This window comes from Equus caballus, chromosome 2 (genome assembly GCF_041296265.1).
Source record: "Equus caballus isolate H_3958 breed thoroughbred chromosome 2, TB-T2T, whole genome shotgun sequence".
Lineage (NCBI taxonomy): Eukaryota > Metazoa > Chordata > Mammalia > Perissodactyla > Equidae > Equus > Equus caballus.
Genome location: NC_091685.1, coordinates 27,922,588 through 27,941,125, shown reverse-complemented (window position 1 = coordinate 27,941,125; position 18,538 = coordinate 27,922,588). Strand labels below are relative to the sequence as shown.

The 18,538-nt window shown below is 40.2% G+C and overlaps 1 protein-coding gene across 17 annotated transcripts in view; it reads right to left on the bottom strand.

Annotated features, from left to right (window-relative positions):
• Positions 1-691: 691 nt before the first annotated feature.
• Positions 692-18,538, bottom strand: part of EYA3 (EYA transcriptional coactivator and phosphatase 3) — a 100,196-nt gene continuing 82,349 nt past the window's right edge. For all 17 annotated transcript variants that reach the window (XM_070260636.1, XM_001500462.7, XM_005607290.4 and 14 more), the window contains 5 exons: positions 17,959-18,119; positions 15,271-15,385; positions 14,132-14,253; positions 6,405-6,505; positions 692-4,354 (listed from right to left, as the gene is read on the bottom strand). In XM_070260636.1, coding sequence (XP_070116737.1) covers positions 4,274-4,354; positions 6,405-6,505; positions 14,132-14,253; positions 15,271-15,385; positions 17,959-18,119 — 580 coding nt within the window. In that variant the 3' untranslated portion in view covers positions 692-4,273. The remainder of the gene's footprint in view (positions 4,355-6,404; positions 6,506-14,131; positions 14,254-15,270; positions 15,386-17,958; positions 18,120-18,538) is intronic.

Here is an 18,538-nt window from a genome sequence, read left to right as displayed (position 1 = left end):
CACCTACAGTGTGGTTCAAAATGCGCACATTCTGATGAAAACAGTTAAAGCCTAGAATACAAGGCAACCACCTCTTTCTGGGGGAATTAATTTGGGGAGAAATTTATCTTATAGTCTGACATGTATAATACTCGGAAACTAAAACCGAATTCTAGTCTCCTTCATTGAAATAAAACGCAAAAGGATTCTTCTTGACTGTTTTCCAGACTAGTGAGGGACAGTCAGACCCAAATCTCAAGAAATGAAAGGAGGAAAAGTAGTTGATGGATGTGACATGAAATCAGGTCAAATCAAACAAGGTTTAATATCAATTTGTCAGTTTTATTGCTTTTGCATTTTAAGCTCAGCACAGCAAGGTATTGACTTCTCTCTTTAATAATTAAATTTCAGCACATTTGACAGCAAATGAAATCTATTATTCTAGACCTAAACTTTAAAAAGCAATATATTTTAGAAACAGTTGAGATAAACTTTCCCTTGCAAGTTAGTTTAAAATATCTTTTATTATCCCATGAACATTTATTTATACCAGATCCTTAGATTTTCTGTTTTTAATTTTTTGGTGAAATTAACGACCCAGTTACTGAAAGGGTGCCATCTTTCTAACGAGTTCTTCAGATTTTATATGGAGCCCTACTCAGCTGGGCAACTGGGCTGATCCTATTCAGAAAAGAGACAGGAGCAAACTGTATAGAAAATAAAAACTTTATTTTTTCAAGTTTATAAGATAGTTCCCATTACATACAACATTATGGTCAAGGACTCTACAGCCACGAATGCCCGCAGTCACATAAATATATCCAATCCAATCAATGCCTCTTCCTGCCAAATGAGGCATCTGAAGTCCAGAGGGTCACGTTTTGAGTAGAAGTCGTCCTTAATGGGGTGGCTCCTGTCAGTGCATTAGGAACTAGCCAAGGAGCCTTGCTTGCTGGAGCTATCTGACGAGAGGAGAGGAAGGGACAGAGGGCCTGCCGATCGGAGATGGGACAGAACTAGATTTTCTCTCTTGTCGTTTAAGATATCTTAGAATCTCAGAATTCAGATTTGGCTTCTGTAGTATGAATATATGAGGAGTTCCAATTTTTAGATGAAAAAGGCAATCAATTTAGTGGTAAGAAATAGAAGCCTGCTTAATAGGGGCCCTGACTGCCCCTTTCTGCAGGAGCAAGGAGAGGAGGCTCATCACCCCTTGGCTTAGGCCACTGCTCTCCCAGGAAAAGGAAGAACAGAATAAGGGCTCTGCCCCTATATTCCTCTTCCCAGTTCAGTGGCACTGACAGCTATCAAGGTAGTGAACATCTAGAAGCTCTACATGGTGCAGCTGGAACTTGCCAATCAGATTCTACTTGGAACTTTAAAGCTGAGATGGTGTAAACTGCGAACAAGCTGTGGCACAAGTCTCCTGGGACACTAGCTTTGCCCCCCAACTTGAAGAGCAGAAGACAGGAAGACCCCAAACCAAATAACAGCCCAAATAGGCATCTAAAGCTGGAGCAGGCATCCATTCTCCTGGTCACCACCATCTGCCCCAGGGGTAGAGACAGGGTGATGCTAAGGCACAGTCAATTTTACATTCGAAAGTCAAGCCACCTCTTAAACCCAGGACACACCTGACAACTCCAGATCCTCTACTAGAGAGAGCTCTCACCATGCAATGTGCAGACCCATCTCATGGAACCCACAGTGCCCAGCGTGGGGAAGGACTCATCATGTGGCTAATTTGGGACTCTTTCTAGTAAAGACAGCTTCTCCGCTGACGAAAGGACCCAGAGTATCCTTTGGCCCTCAGCTTCCAACAGCTCTTGGTGCTGCCCACTTATTTTCCTTTCCAGATCTTTGTGCTGGGGAGGAGGAAAACAGGGTCAAAGAGGAACACTGTGTTCCCTGGACAATTCATTTTAGAAAGAGGAGCCAGGAAGCTCCCGCTTTCTGTCTGCCCTCTAAATGAGGGCACTGACAATAAGAACAGAGGCTGCTCTGCTCAGAGAGCTTCCTCACCTCTCTTAGCCAATTTCAAGTTTCTTTTGCAAAGACCTGAGCTGGGCGCTCAGGGCAGGAGAGAAAAGGCCATTGAAAAAGGAGTCTGCATCATATTCTAGGGATAAAGAGCTTCTCCCAAAGGGCAGGGAGAGAAGTGTGGGTGTGTGGGACCTGTGTGCATGATGGCAGTGCCACTCCACAGCCTCACAAGCCTGAAGCACAGCACCAACAGGGTGGCCTGTGTCCAGGGCAAGAAACCAAAAGCTATACTGCTAGCAGAGGGAGGGCTTGGGACCTGGAAGAAAAGACCTAGCCTAGAGCCTTCTAAGATCAATTGTCAAGCAAGGCAGAGCAGCATCTGGGCAACTATGCTGAACACAGACCAGGGAGGGCTGGCCTCAGACTATATACCTCCATCCCCTCCCCGACCCCACCAATGGAAACAAGGCCAAAAAGACAGCTAAGCAATGAGCACTGACTTCAGCTCCTCTCCACAAACCTCTTCCCTAAAATTGTGAGTCATGAGGCACTTTCTCCTTCAGTTCTGGAGAAATGTGTATACCAGCCTTTCTCTGCTGCTATCTGGGTGACCTAGCATTGGGAGGAGTCTGGCTTCTGGTGCTGCAACGTCTCTGGAAATGGATATGCCAAATCTCTGGGGACAAGCAATTACAGCTGGGCCTGGCCAAGTGATGCCTCCTATTAAGGACCCAGACTGCATCTCTCTGAGATGCTTATATAATCACCTTTCTCTGTGCAGCCTGGGAGAGGCTGAACTTCCTCAGCTCTAGGGAAGTTTATCCTGCTTGAGCAGATGCCCACGTAGGTCTTGGAAGGATGAAGCATCGACAAACACAGCTGGGCTGTAAGGATGGGACCGGTGCCTGGCACCTGCCATTCTTCTCAGAGGCCAGGCAGAGAGAGATTCCTGCATTTGACCCAGGGTTAAGTAAGTTTTCGGGCGTGGAACAGGGGTCCAATACCCTCATTTAAATCAGGAAGGTCTTTCTGGCCTTCTGGTTTCCCATTTTAGAATGGAATTTGAGAAGCAGAAAGGGTGTTCCACAGGAAAACTGGATTTTGATCACAGCAATCTCTTTAGTTTCAGAGATCTGGGTAAATATATGCCCAGAATACCCTTTATAGGCCTTTAGGACTTCACAGGAAGTCAAATACATTGGTGGTTTTTGCCAAAATGTAGTTATGAGCCAATTCTTAGACCTGATTTAAATTCTTGGGTCCAAAGCCCAGGGGTGGCCAGAGCTGCACAGAAGTGATGTGAAGTACAGAGGGTAGGAAAGGGGCAAGAGCCTAGCACTGATGACTAAGGAGGCCGTAGGGGTGAGCATCTGCAGGAGGAGAAGGTGAAATCTTGTTTCAAGAGCCAAAGAAGCAGAAATTCGTAAGAAGCCTTAGTCCTTTCTCTCCACTTTGGAGGTAAGCCCCCTGGGACACAGTCTTCGAATGAAGAGACAAGCTGAAGGCTTACAATTTACTAAGAGGAGGAGTTTCTAGGGTTGTGCCATTTGGTTAAAGGGGAAGAGCGACTGGAAAGGGGACTAAGTCTTCTAGGATGGGAAACACCAAAGTCTAAAGTTAATCAGTGTCCAGTGCCCCGCAGTTCAGCAAACTAGGAGATGGAAGAATGGAAGAAAACCATCCTAGAGAGCAGACCACTGGAGCAGCTAAAGAGGTGCTACCGTCACAGAGAGGTATTTTAGATATTTCAATTACTATTTTCCAAGGAAAGTTTACACACCCCTTTCTTGCTAGAAAAAGAAAGGAGGGAAAAGCTGCTTCAGAGACCAGACCCTTGCCTATAAAAATAACATACACATTCACTGGGAATATGTCCTACAGCTAAGAAATTAGAAAGACTGCAAGAGATGTTATTAGAAAAGTCCGCCGCATTTATCTTATCACCACAAGTTAATAGCAGTTCTCAATCTGGTCATGGACTAAGGGTGCAACCGCCCCAAGAATTTCCTTTTCTTCATTTTTTGAAACAAAATAAAACAAAACAAAAAACAGAAGAATTCAAAGCACTGTAGCTGCAGTGAGTCTATGTTCTCTCTCAATCCAAATGTCTCCCGCTTCTGCACGAGGACGAACACGGGGCTGCAGCTCCTCTTAGCAAAAACAAGCTTTGTCCCTCGCAGCTGTTGGTTCGGATTGTGTTCTCGCCAGCATTCCATGGAGAAAGAGAGAGAGAGATTTCCCAGTTGGTTCCAGTCTCTAGCTCCCTTTAGGAGTGAAAAGGAGCTCATGGGGAAGCTCTTCATTCCAGTTCTTAGAGAAAATCAAGCTCCAAAGCCTGGTGGAGGGACACCAGGTCTCCATGGTTTGTGATTCTCCAGAAAGGCATGTTGTGCTGGAAGAGAGGGGGACAGCTGGTTAACCCAACTTCTTTTGGGAGCTTATATTTACCCATACCCCTTCCTCCAGACTTCTCCCCAACGTACTTGGTAACCCCCTCTGCTCCTGGCTACCTCATAGGGCTGTCAAAGGGATAAATTAAGTTTTATGTATAAGGACTCTGTACACTATAGGACACTTTATAAATTTGAGAGATCTTTTTAGATTTCAGTGGTAACTCTTGCTTTTATGAGATGTATCTTGTTCCAGCTACTACAGAGAGTCTTTGGGATCAAATAAAATGACCCACACAAGAAATTAGTAATATAATATTATGTTTTCTTACAGATGGTCAATTTCCTCTAAGTTTCAGAGCTACAAGGCCCAAATCTTGTCCACGACCAAGATGCAGAACATACAGATCTGGGAAATGATAATCCTATTTATTATGTGGTCAGAATCACATCCAGAATATGTGCTGTTCTGGAAGCTGTATTTTAAATAATGGCTTTGAAAAGTTCAAGTGTTGGAAATCATGTTCTATGAAGCTGAAGGAGATTAGCTTTACTGATGTCTTGCTCAAATTGGTTGCAAGTTACCCAGAATACTAAAGTCCTAGAACAGTTCTTTTGGCAGGTAGCTCAGTGTTTTTTCAAGCCTATTGCTCAAACATAATATTTAAAGAGCTTTTAATATACAGAATGGGAAGCAGACTTGTTATGTTATGCTCAGGAGTGCCAGACTAGGACGAGGATGTGAAAATTAGAGAGAGAAATTTTAGTTCAATGGAAGGAGGCACATCCTAACAGCTTGGATTGACCCCACAAGAGAACAGGATACATGGGACGCAGTCTCCTTATCCTTGAGTATATTCAAGCAAGGACTAGAAAGTCTTGTGTCAAAGAGGCTGCAGAAAAGATCCCTCACAGCGTAGAGGTTGAATTGGATAGAGCTCTAAGGTATTTTCCAATGGAGATATGATTTCCAGTGGTAGACGATTACAAGCATCAGCTTAGAGACACCAATTCTACTAATGACTTGAATTGTTCTTTATCTCTCCCACTCCCTTCTTCTTCAGACCAAGAAGCACTAATGCCTACATCCACTGATGTCTTCCCCAGAGGGCCAACAAGCACTTTAGAATCAAAGCTTCAGAGATAACATGTAAAAAAAAAAAAAAAAAAAAAAAATACAGGTCCTTGAATTGCTACATAAAGTGCCAAATGAAAAAATGAAAAATGAGGTAATAATACCACCTGATTACCAATCTCATAGTTCATTAACAGTTGCTGAAAGTTTGTATGTTAACTGGATGAAGAGAATCGGGATAGGTGGTCCTAGTTGCCAACTCATTGCCTTCACATCCAAGAAATAAGAGAGGCTGGAAAAACTGGGGTAAAGAGGAAAAGAACTTCTGAAGGTCCATTTGCAGATGAGGAAACTTGAAGAAGATAAGTAAATTGTCCAAAGTCACACAGCTAGTAAATGGATGAGATCTGAACCCGTCTGATTTTAGATTCCATAGCCAAGAGTCTTTCATCTACTGTTTCCTGTATTAAGAAGGGATGACCTGGAGTTGGGACCTGCATAGTGAGGAAGCTAACATCAGAACAATCTTTCCAGGGCTCAGAAGCAAGGACTTTCTCTAAGCAACTCCCAATTGACTATACTGGACTTTGAGAATCAGAAGCCTGGAAAACCAGAAAGATTTACCTTTTTATAGTCAAGTCTCATGCTCTTGAGAAGGTATTGCCCTCTAAGATGAAGATGGAAGATGGGGCCCACATCAGGTTTAATGATGGGGGTCTCGGTAGCAGGGCTGAAAGATTTTCAGATTTTTGAGAGGCAGGGAGGAGGGAAAAAGGGAGGACCTAACAACTTATAAGGAAAACTCCATTTGGGGAAAAAAATGACCCTCTTTCTCCTCTTTAAAGAAAAATGGGAGTGGAAGAAGAAGAAGAGAAAACACTGTAAAGGCACAACAGATTGTTAAGATTTCTGAGTTTTACCATTTTTCTAACTGCTCCATGCATTCCTACATAGACTATTTTCTTTACCATGGTTACCTGTTTGGCTGCAATTTCTTCATCTCGTCCATCTCCAATCACTACATATGTGACTTTCTTTCCAAATCTTGACACAATTCTCTCAAAGCAGCTCTCCTTACCTGATGAGAAAAAGAAATTTCCTATTAGTACATTCCTCCCCATCTTTTTTTCAACACCAAAGAAAAGGGCTGCTCCAAGACTGACCTGCCTATGCTTAGACAAAATAAGTTGCAGTTCATGTAATCTGCTTGGCGGGGAGTAGGGCTGGCAGCTAGAGATCCAGTAGGCCCCCTGCCCAAAGAATGTGAAATTGTGCCGTCAAAACAACAACACCAGACTTTTTAAGCATAGTGCTTTCTAAGTTATTTTAATGTTCTCATTGAAGGTAAAGTCCCTAAGATCTTAGCGTGGGAGAATTTTCACAAACGGGAGGCTAAGGCAGTGTGAAAGCTGTGCACACTGCCTCCCTCTTCCATTCTCCTGTACTTTACAGCTTACGAAGCAGTTTTCAAGTTATTCTTTAATTTAATTCTCAAAATAATCCAGCGAGATGGTACCATTCCCTATTTTACAGATAAAAATGGGGCCCAAGGGATTAGTGACTTGCCCCACATCACAAACAAGCTAGTGGCTAGACTTTGGGTTCCTGATTCCAAGTCTAGGTTCTGGCCATTGTGCCATGATGAAAGGATGATTTCTGAGGGAGAACTATTTTAGTGTAGGAAAGAGAAGTGAAAGCATAAGACCCTGATTTCTTGTTAGTAATAAGTAATAGGCAAACAGCCACTTCCCTCTAACTCTTCATTTTCCAGAAATGGTCCTAGGCATGGGCCTTATGTCTTTCAGCAGGGGAGGAGCCCCAGAGTACTAAAGAATATAGCAGCAACATTTGTCACATCCAGAATTTCCTCATTATTGTCTATTGTAACTACAACTGAGATAATCTATCACTGAAATTAAATGGATGATTTAAATCCACTGCAGGGGCCGGCCCGGTGGCACAGCAGTTAAGTTCGCACATTCTGCTTCTCGGCGGCCCGGGGTTCACCAGTTCAGATCCGGGGTGCAGACATGGCACCACCTGGCAAAAGCCATGCTTTGGTAGGCGTCCCACGTATAAAGTAGAGGAAGAGGGACATGGATGTTAGCTCAGGGCCAGTCTTCCTCAGCAAAAAGAGGAGGATTGGCAGTAGTTAGCTCAGGGCGAATCTTCCTCAAAAAAATAAAAATAAATAAAATAAATAAATCCACTGCAGACAGCTCTGAGTATCTATCTGATGTATGTGGCAGGGTATCAAAATTCAAATCCCATCTGGAAACAACACCTAAAACATACACAGGTGATATTGCTGTAGGAAAAGACACTTTATTTGCACAAGCAAACAAAAAGGAAATTATTTCCCTTGCTCTTTCTTCACCGACTCTTTATACTTTATTCCCCTGCTTCTGCCACCTTCTTCAGTTAAGCAAGGTCCTAACTCTGCTTCCTTCTTCATCCTGATCCATTAACCTTCGCATCCTTTCTTCTTGCCAGATCCAGAGACTGAGCACTAGAGTTCCTGTGTGAATGAGAAAAAAGTGCCTCCTCCTCCTCCAGGCACTTGAATGCCATCTGCTGGAAAACTGTTGTAATAAATACACAAATCTAAGATGACTACATCATAATTGACAAGAACCTACACATCCATACTCAGAAGTCCTGCCTGGCACATCTAAGCAACTGCAAGTCTTGGACATCCCTAGCCCAAGTGACACCTCAAACCAGATGAACTAGTCACCTGGACGAGACTCTAGTCCACTTTGGGCTTCAGTCTCCCACTTAAAATACAAGGTTTGGCTTAGGTGAACTTAAGTCCCTTTCAGTGCTAACATTTTACAATAGCACTGTCATGACTTACATTCTTACCAGGCATTCAACTGATGTTTGCAGAATGAATGCATATTAATCTCACAAATGATTCAGTAGATGACTGTAGTCCCTGTCTTGAGGCTGAATTCAAACATTAAATAATTCAACTAATAATGAATTCTTATTTTGTTATGTTCAAAGTGTTTAAGAGTTCTTTGTCTAATTCCATTCCAACCACTACATCCTTACAACCTAAGCCAACCTCTGCTAGACCCACAGTCAATTTATCATCTGCCTATAGAAAAAAAAAAAGTCAGATTTTAGACTTTTTTCCTAAGACCCAACAAGGCGAATGTCTCATATTTAGAGGACAAGGACATAGAGATGTTTTCATGGCCTAACATGTAATGATCAAGGATAAAATACACTTAGGAATGTCTCCTCTGAAAGGATTAAGAGACTGAGAGAGTTATTAACAGCTCAAAGCAAAGAAGCAGCTACATGAAAAAATGACTCTAATACAGTTGGTAAATATATTTCCTCCATTTTACACTCTCAAAACAATCCTGGAGATGAGCTTTCATGTTCAGGAGGATAAGGCCAATGACTAGTCAGCTTACCAAATGTCAAACAATTGAATCTACAACTGCAAAACCAACCAAGCCTTTGGAGAGCATTAGGTTCCTGGGTTTCCCCTACCAAAAACATTTTCAGAAATGATTTTGAGAATTCTCTTTAAAGTCCAAGATCACCACAATTCTGAAATCATTTCAGAGAAACTGAACAAATATTTCCTCTCCTTGCTCCCATTTCACAGTTCTGTGAAGAAAAGCCTCAAGCCTCTCACTGGCTACTATGGTGCCAGGTACCACCATAGCTTCGCAAATTAGCTCTGGATATAAATGAGGCTGAGGAAAATTACCAAATAAGCACACACAGTGTCAGAGGGAATAAAATCATCACCATTGGTTTGATGAGGCTTTGGGTGCCAGGACTCAGTATAACAAGCCCTACAGAAAATCTACCTTTCAGGTGTGGGAGGCTTAGTGAGTGCTCTGGGTTCTTGTGAAATGCACAGTAAAGCAGTGGCAGCAATAGCAAAATCTGAAAGGGGGGAGGGGACACATTAGATATATTCCTCCCCTAAATCTCTTGTAAATGAAATAATTCAACATACAAAAAAGGGAGAGTAATAAAAATAAATGCCTGTATTCCTACCACCAACCCAGCTTTGTCAAATCTCAACACTTTGTAGTTGCTTCAGATAAAAAAATATATGAATGAGATATTACAGATTTATTTGAAGCTTCCTATGTACCCCCTACCTGACGTTATGCTTCTCCTCTCCTTTTTCTTTGTGAGTATATATTCATAAACAATATATGGTATTGTTGTGAACATTTTTAACCTTTATATAAATGTTATATACTGTATATATCTATCTGCAATGTGTTTTTTGTGTTCAACATTGTTTTTCATATTAATCCTTATGGATAGATGTAATTTTAGTTCATTCACTTTTAACTGCTATATGGTACTCCATTGTGTGAATAGATCCATTGATCCATTTTCTGTTCACAGACAGGCTCACAGATAGGCTGTTTCCAATTATTTTCTATTAGGAGCAATATGGCATCAAAAAAATCCTTATATATGTCTCTTTGTGCACATGAGAATTACTCAAGGGCAGAGGCTGGCAAACTTTTCTGTGAAGAGTCAGACATTACATATTTCAGGCTTTGCAGGCCACATGATCTTTGATGCAACTATTCAACTCTGCTACTGTAGTGTGAAAGTAGCTATGGAAACAACTGGGCATGGCTGTTTTGATAAAACTTTACAAAAACAAGCAGTGGGCAGAATTTCGCACATGGGTTATAGTCTGCAGATCCCTGCACTAAAGTATGTATACCTAAAAGTGGAATTGCTTGATCGTACGGTTATGCACCCCTCAAACTTGACTAGACATTGACATACTGTTCTCCAAAAAGAGTTATATCTATTTTTAATACTATGTGCAGAATAAGTGTTCCCATTTCCTTGATAAAGTTTGGCACTATCAGATTTAAATTTCTGTCAATCTAATAAACGGGAATCGCATCACATTTTAAATTGCATTTCCATAATTTGCAGATCCTTAATTGATGAGGTTAAGGAACTTATCATATGTTTACTGACAATTTGGGTTTCCTTTTCTGCAAACTGGCTGTTTCAAGGTTTCTGCCTACTTTTCTATTACCTGGTTTGTTGCTTATTGATTTGCAGGAGTTCTTTATAGATTCTGTGTAGTAATTAACAAGTAAATGTGTTGCAAATATCTTCTCCCAGTCTGTGGCTTGTCTTGTCACTTTATGTCATCTTTCATTGTATATAGAATTGAAAGCTTCATGCAAACAAAATGATCATTTTTTGTTCTTTTTGTACTATTTTGGGGGTCTTTTAAATGAGATCCTTCCCTACCTTAAGGTCATACACATACTATTCTTCTAAAAATATTTGCTTTTTGTGCTAAGTTGTTTTATCCACCTGGAATTTATTTTTGCCAACAGTGTAAAGAAGGAATACAATCCTGCTTTTTTCCCCATATGGATAACCCAATTATCCTAGCACCAGTGATTGGAGGTAAGTTCCAAGAGGACAAAGGATTTTGTCACTGCTATATTCCCAGTGCCTTGGCAATGTCTGACACATAGCAGGCACCATTATCATCTTTCCTCATCTAGTGGGTCATTTCCATATGCATATAAACTTGTTAAAATTTTTCTTATGTTCGAAAATCCGCTAAAGCCAATATACCCCTCCAGTTACCGCCTCATTTCTTGCTTCTTCACAACAGGACTCTTCTCAAGTATTGTCATATAGTTGCCTTCTCCAGCTCCTCTCTTCTCATTCTCTCTGAAACCCATTCCAATTAGGGTTTCATGCCCATCACTTCACTCAAACTGCATGTCAAAATTATTAATGGCCTCCATGTAGCTGAAGACAACCTTCAATCTCCAGGTCTTATTTGACCCATCAGCAACATCTGATAGAGCTGATCAATTTCCCTTCCATCATCTTTCAAGACACCATTCTCCCTGTTTTCTTCCTACCTCATATACCTTTCCTTCTGACACTTTTGCTGATTCCACCTTAAGATCCAAACATTTAAATATTAGAGGGCCCCGGGGCTTAGTTCTTAGACCTCTATTCTTCTTCATCTGCACTCATTCCTATGATCCTATTCCTAAGATCACATGTACACAAAGAACTCCCAATTACTTATCTCCAGCCAGTACCTCTCCTTAGACTTCCAGAATCAGATATCCAATTGCCTACTTGATATTTCCACTTGGCTGTCTAATAATTATTTCAAAGTTAATGTCCAAAACTAAACTCAATCTTTCTACCATAGCCTTCACCATCTCAGTAAATGACATCTTCACCCTTTCAGTTGCTTAGGCCAAAATCCTTGGAGTCACCCTTTACTTCTTTTTCTTTCACACCCCACATCCAAACTATCAGCAAATCCTGTCAGCTCTGCCTTCTTAATATATCCAGTAACTGATGACTTCTCAAACTCCATTGCTACTACCGTGGTTCAACGCCACCAGTGGATTATTACAATAATCTCCTAACTTGACTTCCAGCTATCCTCCTCAAGACTCTACATAGCAGCCTGACTGATCTGTTTAATGTGTAAGTCAGATCTTGTCACTTCTGCTCAAAACCTTAAAATAGCATCTCAGCAGAATAAAAGTCAAAGTCTTTAGGATAATCTCTAAGGGCCTGTAGTACCTCCTCACCCTCTCCTTTGAGCTCTGTGACTTCATTTCTCAACATTCTTCCTCCCTGGCTCTTCCCTGAACATGCCTCCAACCTTGCCCACTTGCTGTTCCCTGTCCTTGGCATGTTCCTTCCCCCTGTAAATGCTACTGGCTAACTCCCTCACCTCCTTTAGGTCTTTGCTTAAAAGAGAGCTTTTCATTGATGCCTTCCCTAACTACCCTATTTAAAACACGGCCTTCTCGCCCTGATTGATTTTTATCCACAGCATTTATCACCATCTGACATAGTTTGTTTTACTTACTTCCTTGTTTACTGACTGTTTTCACCCACAAGGGGAAAGAATTTTTGTCATTTTTGATCACTGCTATATCCCCAGTACCTAGAAAAATGCCTTGCACATAAAAGGTGACCAACAAACATTTGGTGAATGAAGAAAAATAAATGTAAATAGGACTTGGTAGGCTTGTAACTTCCATAGATCTTGGGGTATAAAAAAAATCAAACCTATTTTTTATGGAGAAAGCTGATCAATAGGCACGTAGTAGATTAAAAAATGAGTAACCATAGCTCATCTTCAAACTTCAGGACCCTCTCCTTTGCCACAGTGGGGAAGTAGGAACCGTAAGCACAGACTAAATGGTCTGCAGGGGTAAGGAGATGGTGGTCATATTCCTTTCCGTGGACCATGTGCAGCACATAAGGATTAGTCAGACATTCTATTGACTTATCAGCAGAACTAGCTGGTTTTGTATAAATGTGGTGCCAATTTATTAAGCGAATATTTATTGAGTACCTACTTCCTATACTTGGTACTGAAAATATTTTTAGGAGTTAAGAAGTACCTTCATATACACAGTCTTATCTGATTTTCACAACCTCTCTAGTAGTTTCTCATTTCACATGAGAAAACTAAGGCTCAAGAGATAAAGTAATTTGCCTAAAATAAGAGCCAGTAAGACAGGCAGCTGGGACTTGAATCCTATCTTTTTTTTTTTTTTTTTGCCTTTTCAAAAAATTGTGGTAAAAAACACACAGCATAGAATTTACCATCTTAACCATTTTTAAATGTACATTTCAGTAGTGTTAAGTATACTCACATTGTTGTACATATCTCCAGAACTTTTTCATTTGCAAAACTGAAATTCTATACCCATTAAACAACAACTCCCTATCTCCCCTTCCCCAACATCCCTGTTAACCACCATTCTACTTCCTGTTCCTATGAATTTGACTACTCTAGGTACCTTACATAAGTGGAAACATATGGTATTTGTCTTTTTGTGATTAGCTTACTTCACTTAGCATAATGTCTTCAAAGATGACACACGAGGTAGAATGTGACAGAATTTCCTTCCCTTTTAAGGCTGAACAATATCCCACCATATGTATAGATCACATTTTCTTTATCCATTCATTTGATGGACATTTGGGTTGCTTCTACCACTTAGTAATTGTGAATAATGTTATTAACACAGGTGTGCAAATATTTCTTTGAGATCCTGTTTTCAATTCCTTTGGATATATACCCAGAAGTAGGATTGCTGGATTATATGATAATTCTATTTTTAATTTTTTGAGGAACCATCATACTGTTTTCCATAGCAGTTGCACCATTTTACAATCCCATCAACAGTGCACAAGGGTTCCAATTTTTCCATATTCTCGCCAACACTTAGCAGCGATCTTAATGGGTATAAGAGATTTGACCATTTTTAAGCACACAGCTTAGTCCTGGATTTTTAATCTAGTGTTTTTTCTATTATACTATACTGCAGTGCTCTCTCTGTGAAAGAGAAAGAGAAATTTTAAACAAGGCAAAAGTAGATTTCTAAACTAGATATTACGTTCTTTCAAATATTATATTATAAAAGGATAGAGTATGATAAGTTTTAAGTCCAACAGACTTGGATTTGAATTCTGTTTATGTAAGTTACTAGTTGTGAAGCCTTGAGAAAGGTATATAACTGCTAAGCTTAAACTGCCTCATCAGTAGTATCAGGAGAAGACTGCTGTGAGGATTACAGATATATATAAAGTGTCTAACAGAGGGATTGGTAAATAATCATAGCATCATAAGTAGGAAGTATTACTGTAAGGCCAGTGACTAGAAACAGAATAGAAACCATACCAATTTTGGTAGCACTATAGATGTTTTCAATGGGAAATATTTCTCCTAGCCCGTATAGGAGAACCTTGGCCAGAGCTGGAACCAGCTGGGTTGTAGTGATCAGAACATTCACACAATTCTTTCTAGAAGGCAGAAAGAGGGAAAAGAAAAGAAAAAGGTGAAGCCAAACCAACCTGGGAGCAAGAATTCAAATAGGTCTTCTCTTTAGGATCTAATTATTAAAAATTAACCTCTCTTTAGGATCTAATTATTAAAAATTAACCTCGAAGGGCCTGGTGTGATACTTGCTCAGTGGCAATGTTTAGTTATTGCTATAATTATCTCAGATTTATTTATTTTCCATATTAAAGGACAGAGATTCTATAGTGGGCAGAGTAGCAACTTAATTCTTGCCTCACTTCCCTTCTGACCATTCTAGCTCACTGTACTCATTAGTAAATACCACCAACCCAGGTCACCGATACCACACTCTAGAAAACAAAGACTTTCAGTTACAGCACTATTTCATCTGAATGTGACTCAGACCTTAAGTGAGATATGATTTAAGTCCTCTCTGCTCTTCATACACAGCAACACAGATTCCAGAATACACAAGAATTTCACAGGTCCTTCACCTTCAGGGATATCCACCCCTCGGTGTTATTTTACTGTTTGCTCTACTAGGTTGCGACTCGGAATTCCTGCTTTGAAGGAGCGAGCAATAAGGGTATTGGTATGGATAAGACGGATTTTATTTCCCATTCTAAGCTTCAAGTGGAAATCGCCTTAATCTGCTTAATGTATTCTTTTTCTTTTGAATCTTGCTTTCCTCAGTAGGTTTCGGTACAGTTCTTTGGAGCTTCCTGTACTTAGGATATTTGTGATATTCTTTGATGTCACCAGGCCCATCTCCTGGGCTGGAGATTATGGGTTACTAAGTTTTAATTTTGTGAGCAAAAAGTAAGGGGAAAGGAAAAGGCTTTTATATACAAATATTCTCTTAAAACTCTAAGGTGTTGCCTTCCACCTAACCTAAATACTTCCCTGCATTATTTAAACTCCTCTCACCCTATCCCAAACCCTATTTTAGCCTATCCCAGACTGGGGTAGGAAAGAGTGTGTCTCTGGGAAAATGAGACCTAAAAGAACCATTTCCATACCTGGACTGAATGAGAAGTAAGGACTTTAACGCAGTTCCTAACCAGGAATCTGTTAAAACTTCAATTTCTGCTCTTAGTCTCTGCAGTGCTTCCTTTCTTTGGGGACTGAGGAGGCCTTTGGGAATAAAAGCAGACACATTTATCATTTGACAACATATCCTTGCTGACATTGAGGAAGCAACTTCGAAATTCAATTTAGAAATAGGGTGAGTCATTGAAATATTCTACTGAGCTAATGTATTTCTCTTCTTAGTAAAACCCTAGAGTAGCCCACTCAAAATGTCTTTTTGACCTTCTTCACCAGAATGTTTTGCTAGGAGGGCACAACTACAACAAAATCAGTTGATAGAAATGTTGTGATTATATTCTGGCACAAGCTTTCTCATCACCAACAAGTAGCATAATTTGCAGACTGGTGGACCATACTTCAAGTATCACTGCTTTAAAGTGACATCAGGGGGCTGGCCCCATGGCCGAGTGGTTAAGTTTGTGCGCTCTGCTTTGGTGGCCTGGGGTTCACTGGTTTGGATCCTGGGTGCGGACCTAAGCACCACTTATCAAGCCACGCTGTGGAAGCATTCCACAGAGAAGAACTAGAATGACCTTCAACTAGGATCTACAACTATGTACTGGGACTTTGGGTAGAAGAAAAAAAAAAAAGGAAGATTGGCAACAGATGTTATCAGGGCCAATCTTCCTAAAAAAAAAAAAAAAGAACCAAGGGGGGAAAAACAAGTGTTATAGCAAGAAGAGTCCACAGTATTTCCAGTCTCTTTCTAAAGAAACCAAAGCCTAGGGAGGAAAGGGGGGGCTGCCTAAGATTACACAGCAAGTTAGTGGCTTTTAGTCTCAGAAGTCTTTTCACTACCATACACCGCTCCCATGGTGCCTGTGCTTTCACTCCTTTCAAAACCATCAACCTGAGATTCCAAGTTGAATGACCAACTCTCTTGAATGTCATTTATTTGTATTGTACTTACTTCTGCAACAACTTCAGCTGATAAGAGACTAAAACACTACTTAAGATCAGACAATTAAGCACAAAACAAAACAGAATTCATCTAATGGAGTTTATCATCAGACATGAGTTATAATATTCAAAAAATACACTTGGCCCTGAATTTTCTGTATTGAAGATAAAAAGAGAAATCCTGTATTCTATTACCAATACTCCATAAAAACAGAAGGCACTCTATAAGTAGAATTGCAAATAATTTGTTTTCAGCTTGATGGTTTCACAATGCAAGCCTAGAATTAGATGACTCCCAACATTTCTGATAAAATAAAACAACAAAACCAGTACCTATATGTTACATATGATATAAACATAAGTATACGTGTCGTATACTTAACTAATAATATGATGTAGTACTTATGCTAATTCATATTTTATAAAATATAGGTGGACATTACTTTTAATATGTTCCCCAGGGTAGGCTCAGGGGATTCTCACAGAGGGTTATTTCACCACAGGAAATCAGGTCCAGGCACTCACTGGGCAGAGAAAGGATCAGATACTTAGGTTATATATGGAAACTAACAAAAGAAAGGCTAACGTCTGTGAGAGGAAAACCAAAAAGATTTGGAGTTGCCAAAATAAAAAGTACTGGCTCTGAATCATGAGGGAAAAAAAGCACTAAAAAGGGAAATCTGAAAAAAGTCAATTAGATTCCCAAAGCCCAGATGCCTGTGATTTTTATCTGGTATTAGAGGGCTATAACAGGAATAAACCAAACTGATCTTTGAAGCCCTATTTTTACTCTCTGCACTGTAAGGCAGCCTGGTACAGTAAAAGGGCTCCTTTGACCTGGGGTAATATACCTCTAGGCTGTCTATGGAATCTCTGAAACTTCATGCAACATTTTGTTTGTATGTAGATGGTTTGAAGGTGATGGTTCACAGTTTTAAATATCTTCTCCTAAGGGTTATTCACTAAAAAAAAGAACTACATGAATGTAAAGTGCACTGGACCAAGAGTTAGGGGATGTGGATGCCAGCTGTGGTATGGTCACTAACTTACCATGTGACCGTGGGTAAGCTGCCCACATTACCCTCATGATGGACATCAATTTTCTCAAATGCAAAATAAGGGATTTAGAGTAAATCTCTAACATCTCTTCTAATTTGAACAATCTATGGATGATTAATTCCAAATAACAGAATTTTAAGCATAGTGGCACCTGACATTTGAGGTATTTCTGGGCAGAATGAATTTCCAACGTCCTTCAAGTTGCAAGACGTGGACACTGTAAACCTATAATCCAGGACCTAGTTTTCCATCCACTGTAAGCCTAATCACTAGTTCTACCTGGCTTGTCCTGATGGTTATATAAATCAGTCAAAAAAATATGGCAACCTATTAACTAGTATTGACAAAGTAGTTTTGACTCCAGAATAAAATGCATGTCATTACACATAATCTATGGAACACATTTCCTTTAAAAAGGCATTTGTCTAAAAAGAACAAGAGAACTTTGTAAAGTTATGCTAAGAGAGGTCAATGAAAAGTGCAGAGCTTCCTCTCTAAAAGGTTTCATTCAAATCTCCATGTTTTTTTAATAAAGAGTTAAAATAGTACTGTGGCACAAATTCATAAGCAGTTGCCAGGGAGTTCTAAGGAATCCTTGGAAAAGAAAACAGGAAATCAGAAGGAAACAGAATATTAGACTGGTTGTATGCCATACTTACCACCCACATTGCTTTTATGCTTATCATAGATTTCTCTCACTTTTCGGTAGCGGAAAGCCAGTTTCCTCATCCAGTCCACACCTCCCTGGACACCCACAGAGGAACCATGGCTGCCACTGCCTCCTGAGCCACTGAAACCATCTGTCGAGAAGCTGTAGTTGCTGCAGAGCCAGAGAATGAGGAAAATTAAAATTTGTACTGCATGAGGTTGTTGGTTGAATGCCCCCTGGGATCCTCTCTCCTACTCCTGTAATCTGACACAAAGGCTAATGGCTTTGAGAATCTTTTCCCTTAATTTCTGTAAGTTAGAGTCTATCTTTCATTAGTCCTCTATCTCACCCCATTCTATTAAAGAAAGGATGGAGACGGAGGGAAAGAGAGTAGGAACAATGCAAGCACCAGCATCCCCTAGAGGCTGGCTTGGGAGAGAGCATCTTTTCATTAATGACGTTAATGACATCATACAGTGAAAAAAAACCCAAATACAAAATTTTTGTGTATACACAGACACACAAAATGATTTGTAAAAAGGAGAAAAGTGGAAAAATAGTGGAAGGAAATAACCCAAAATACTAATAAC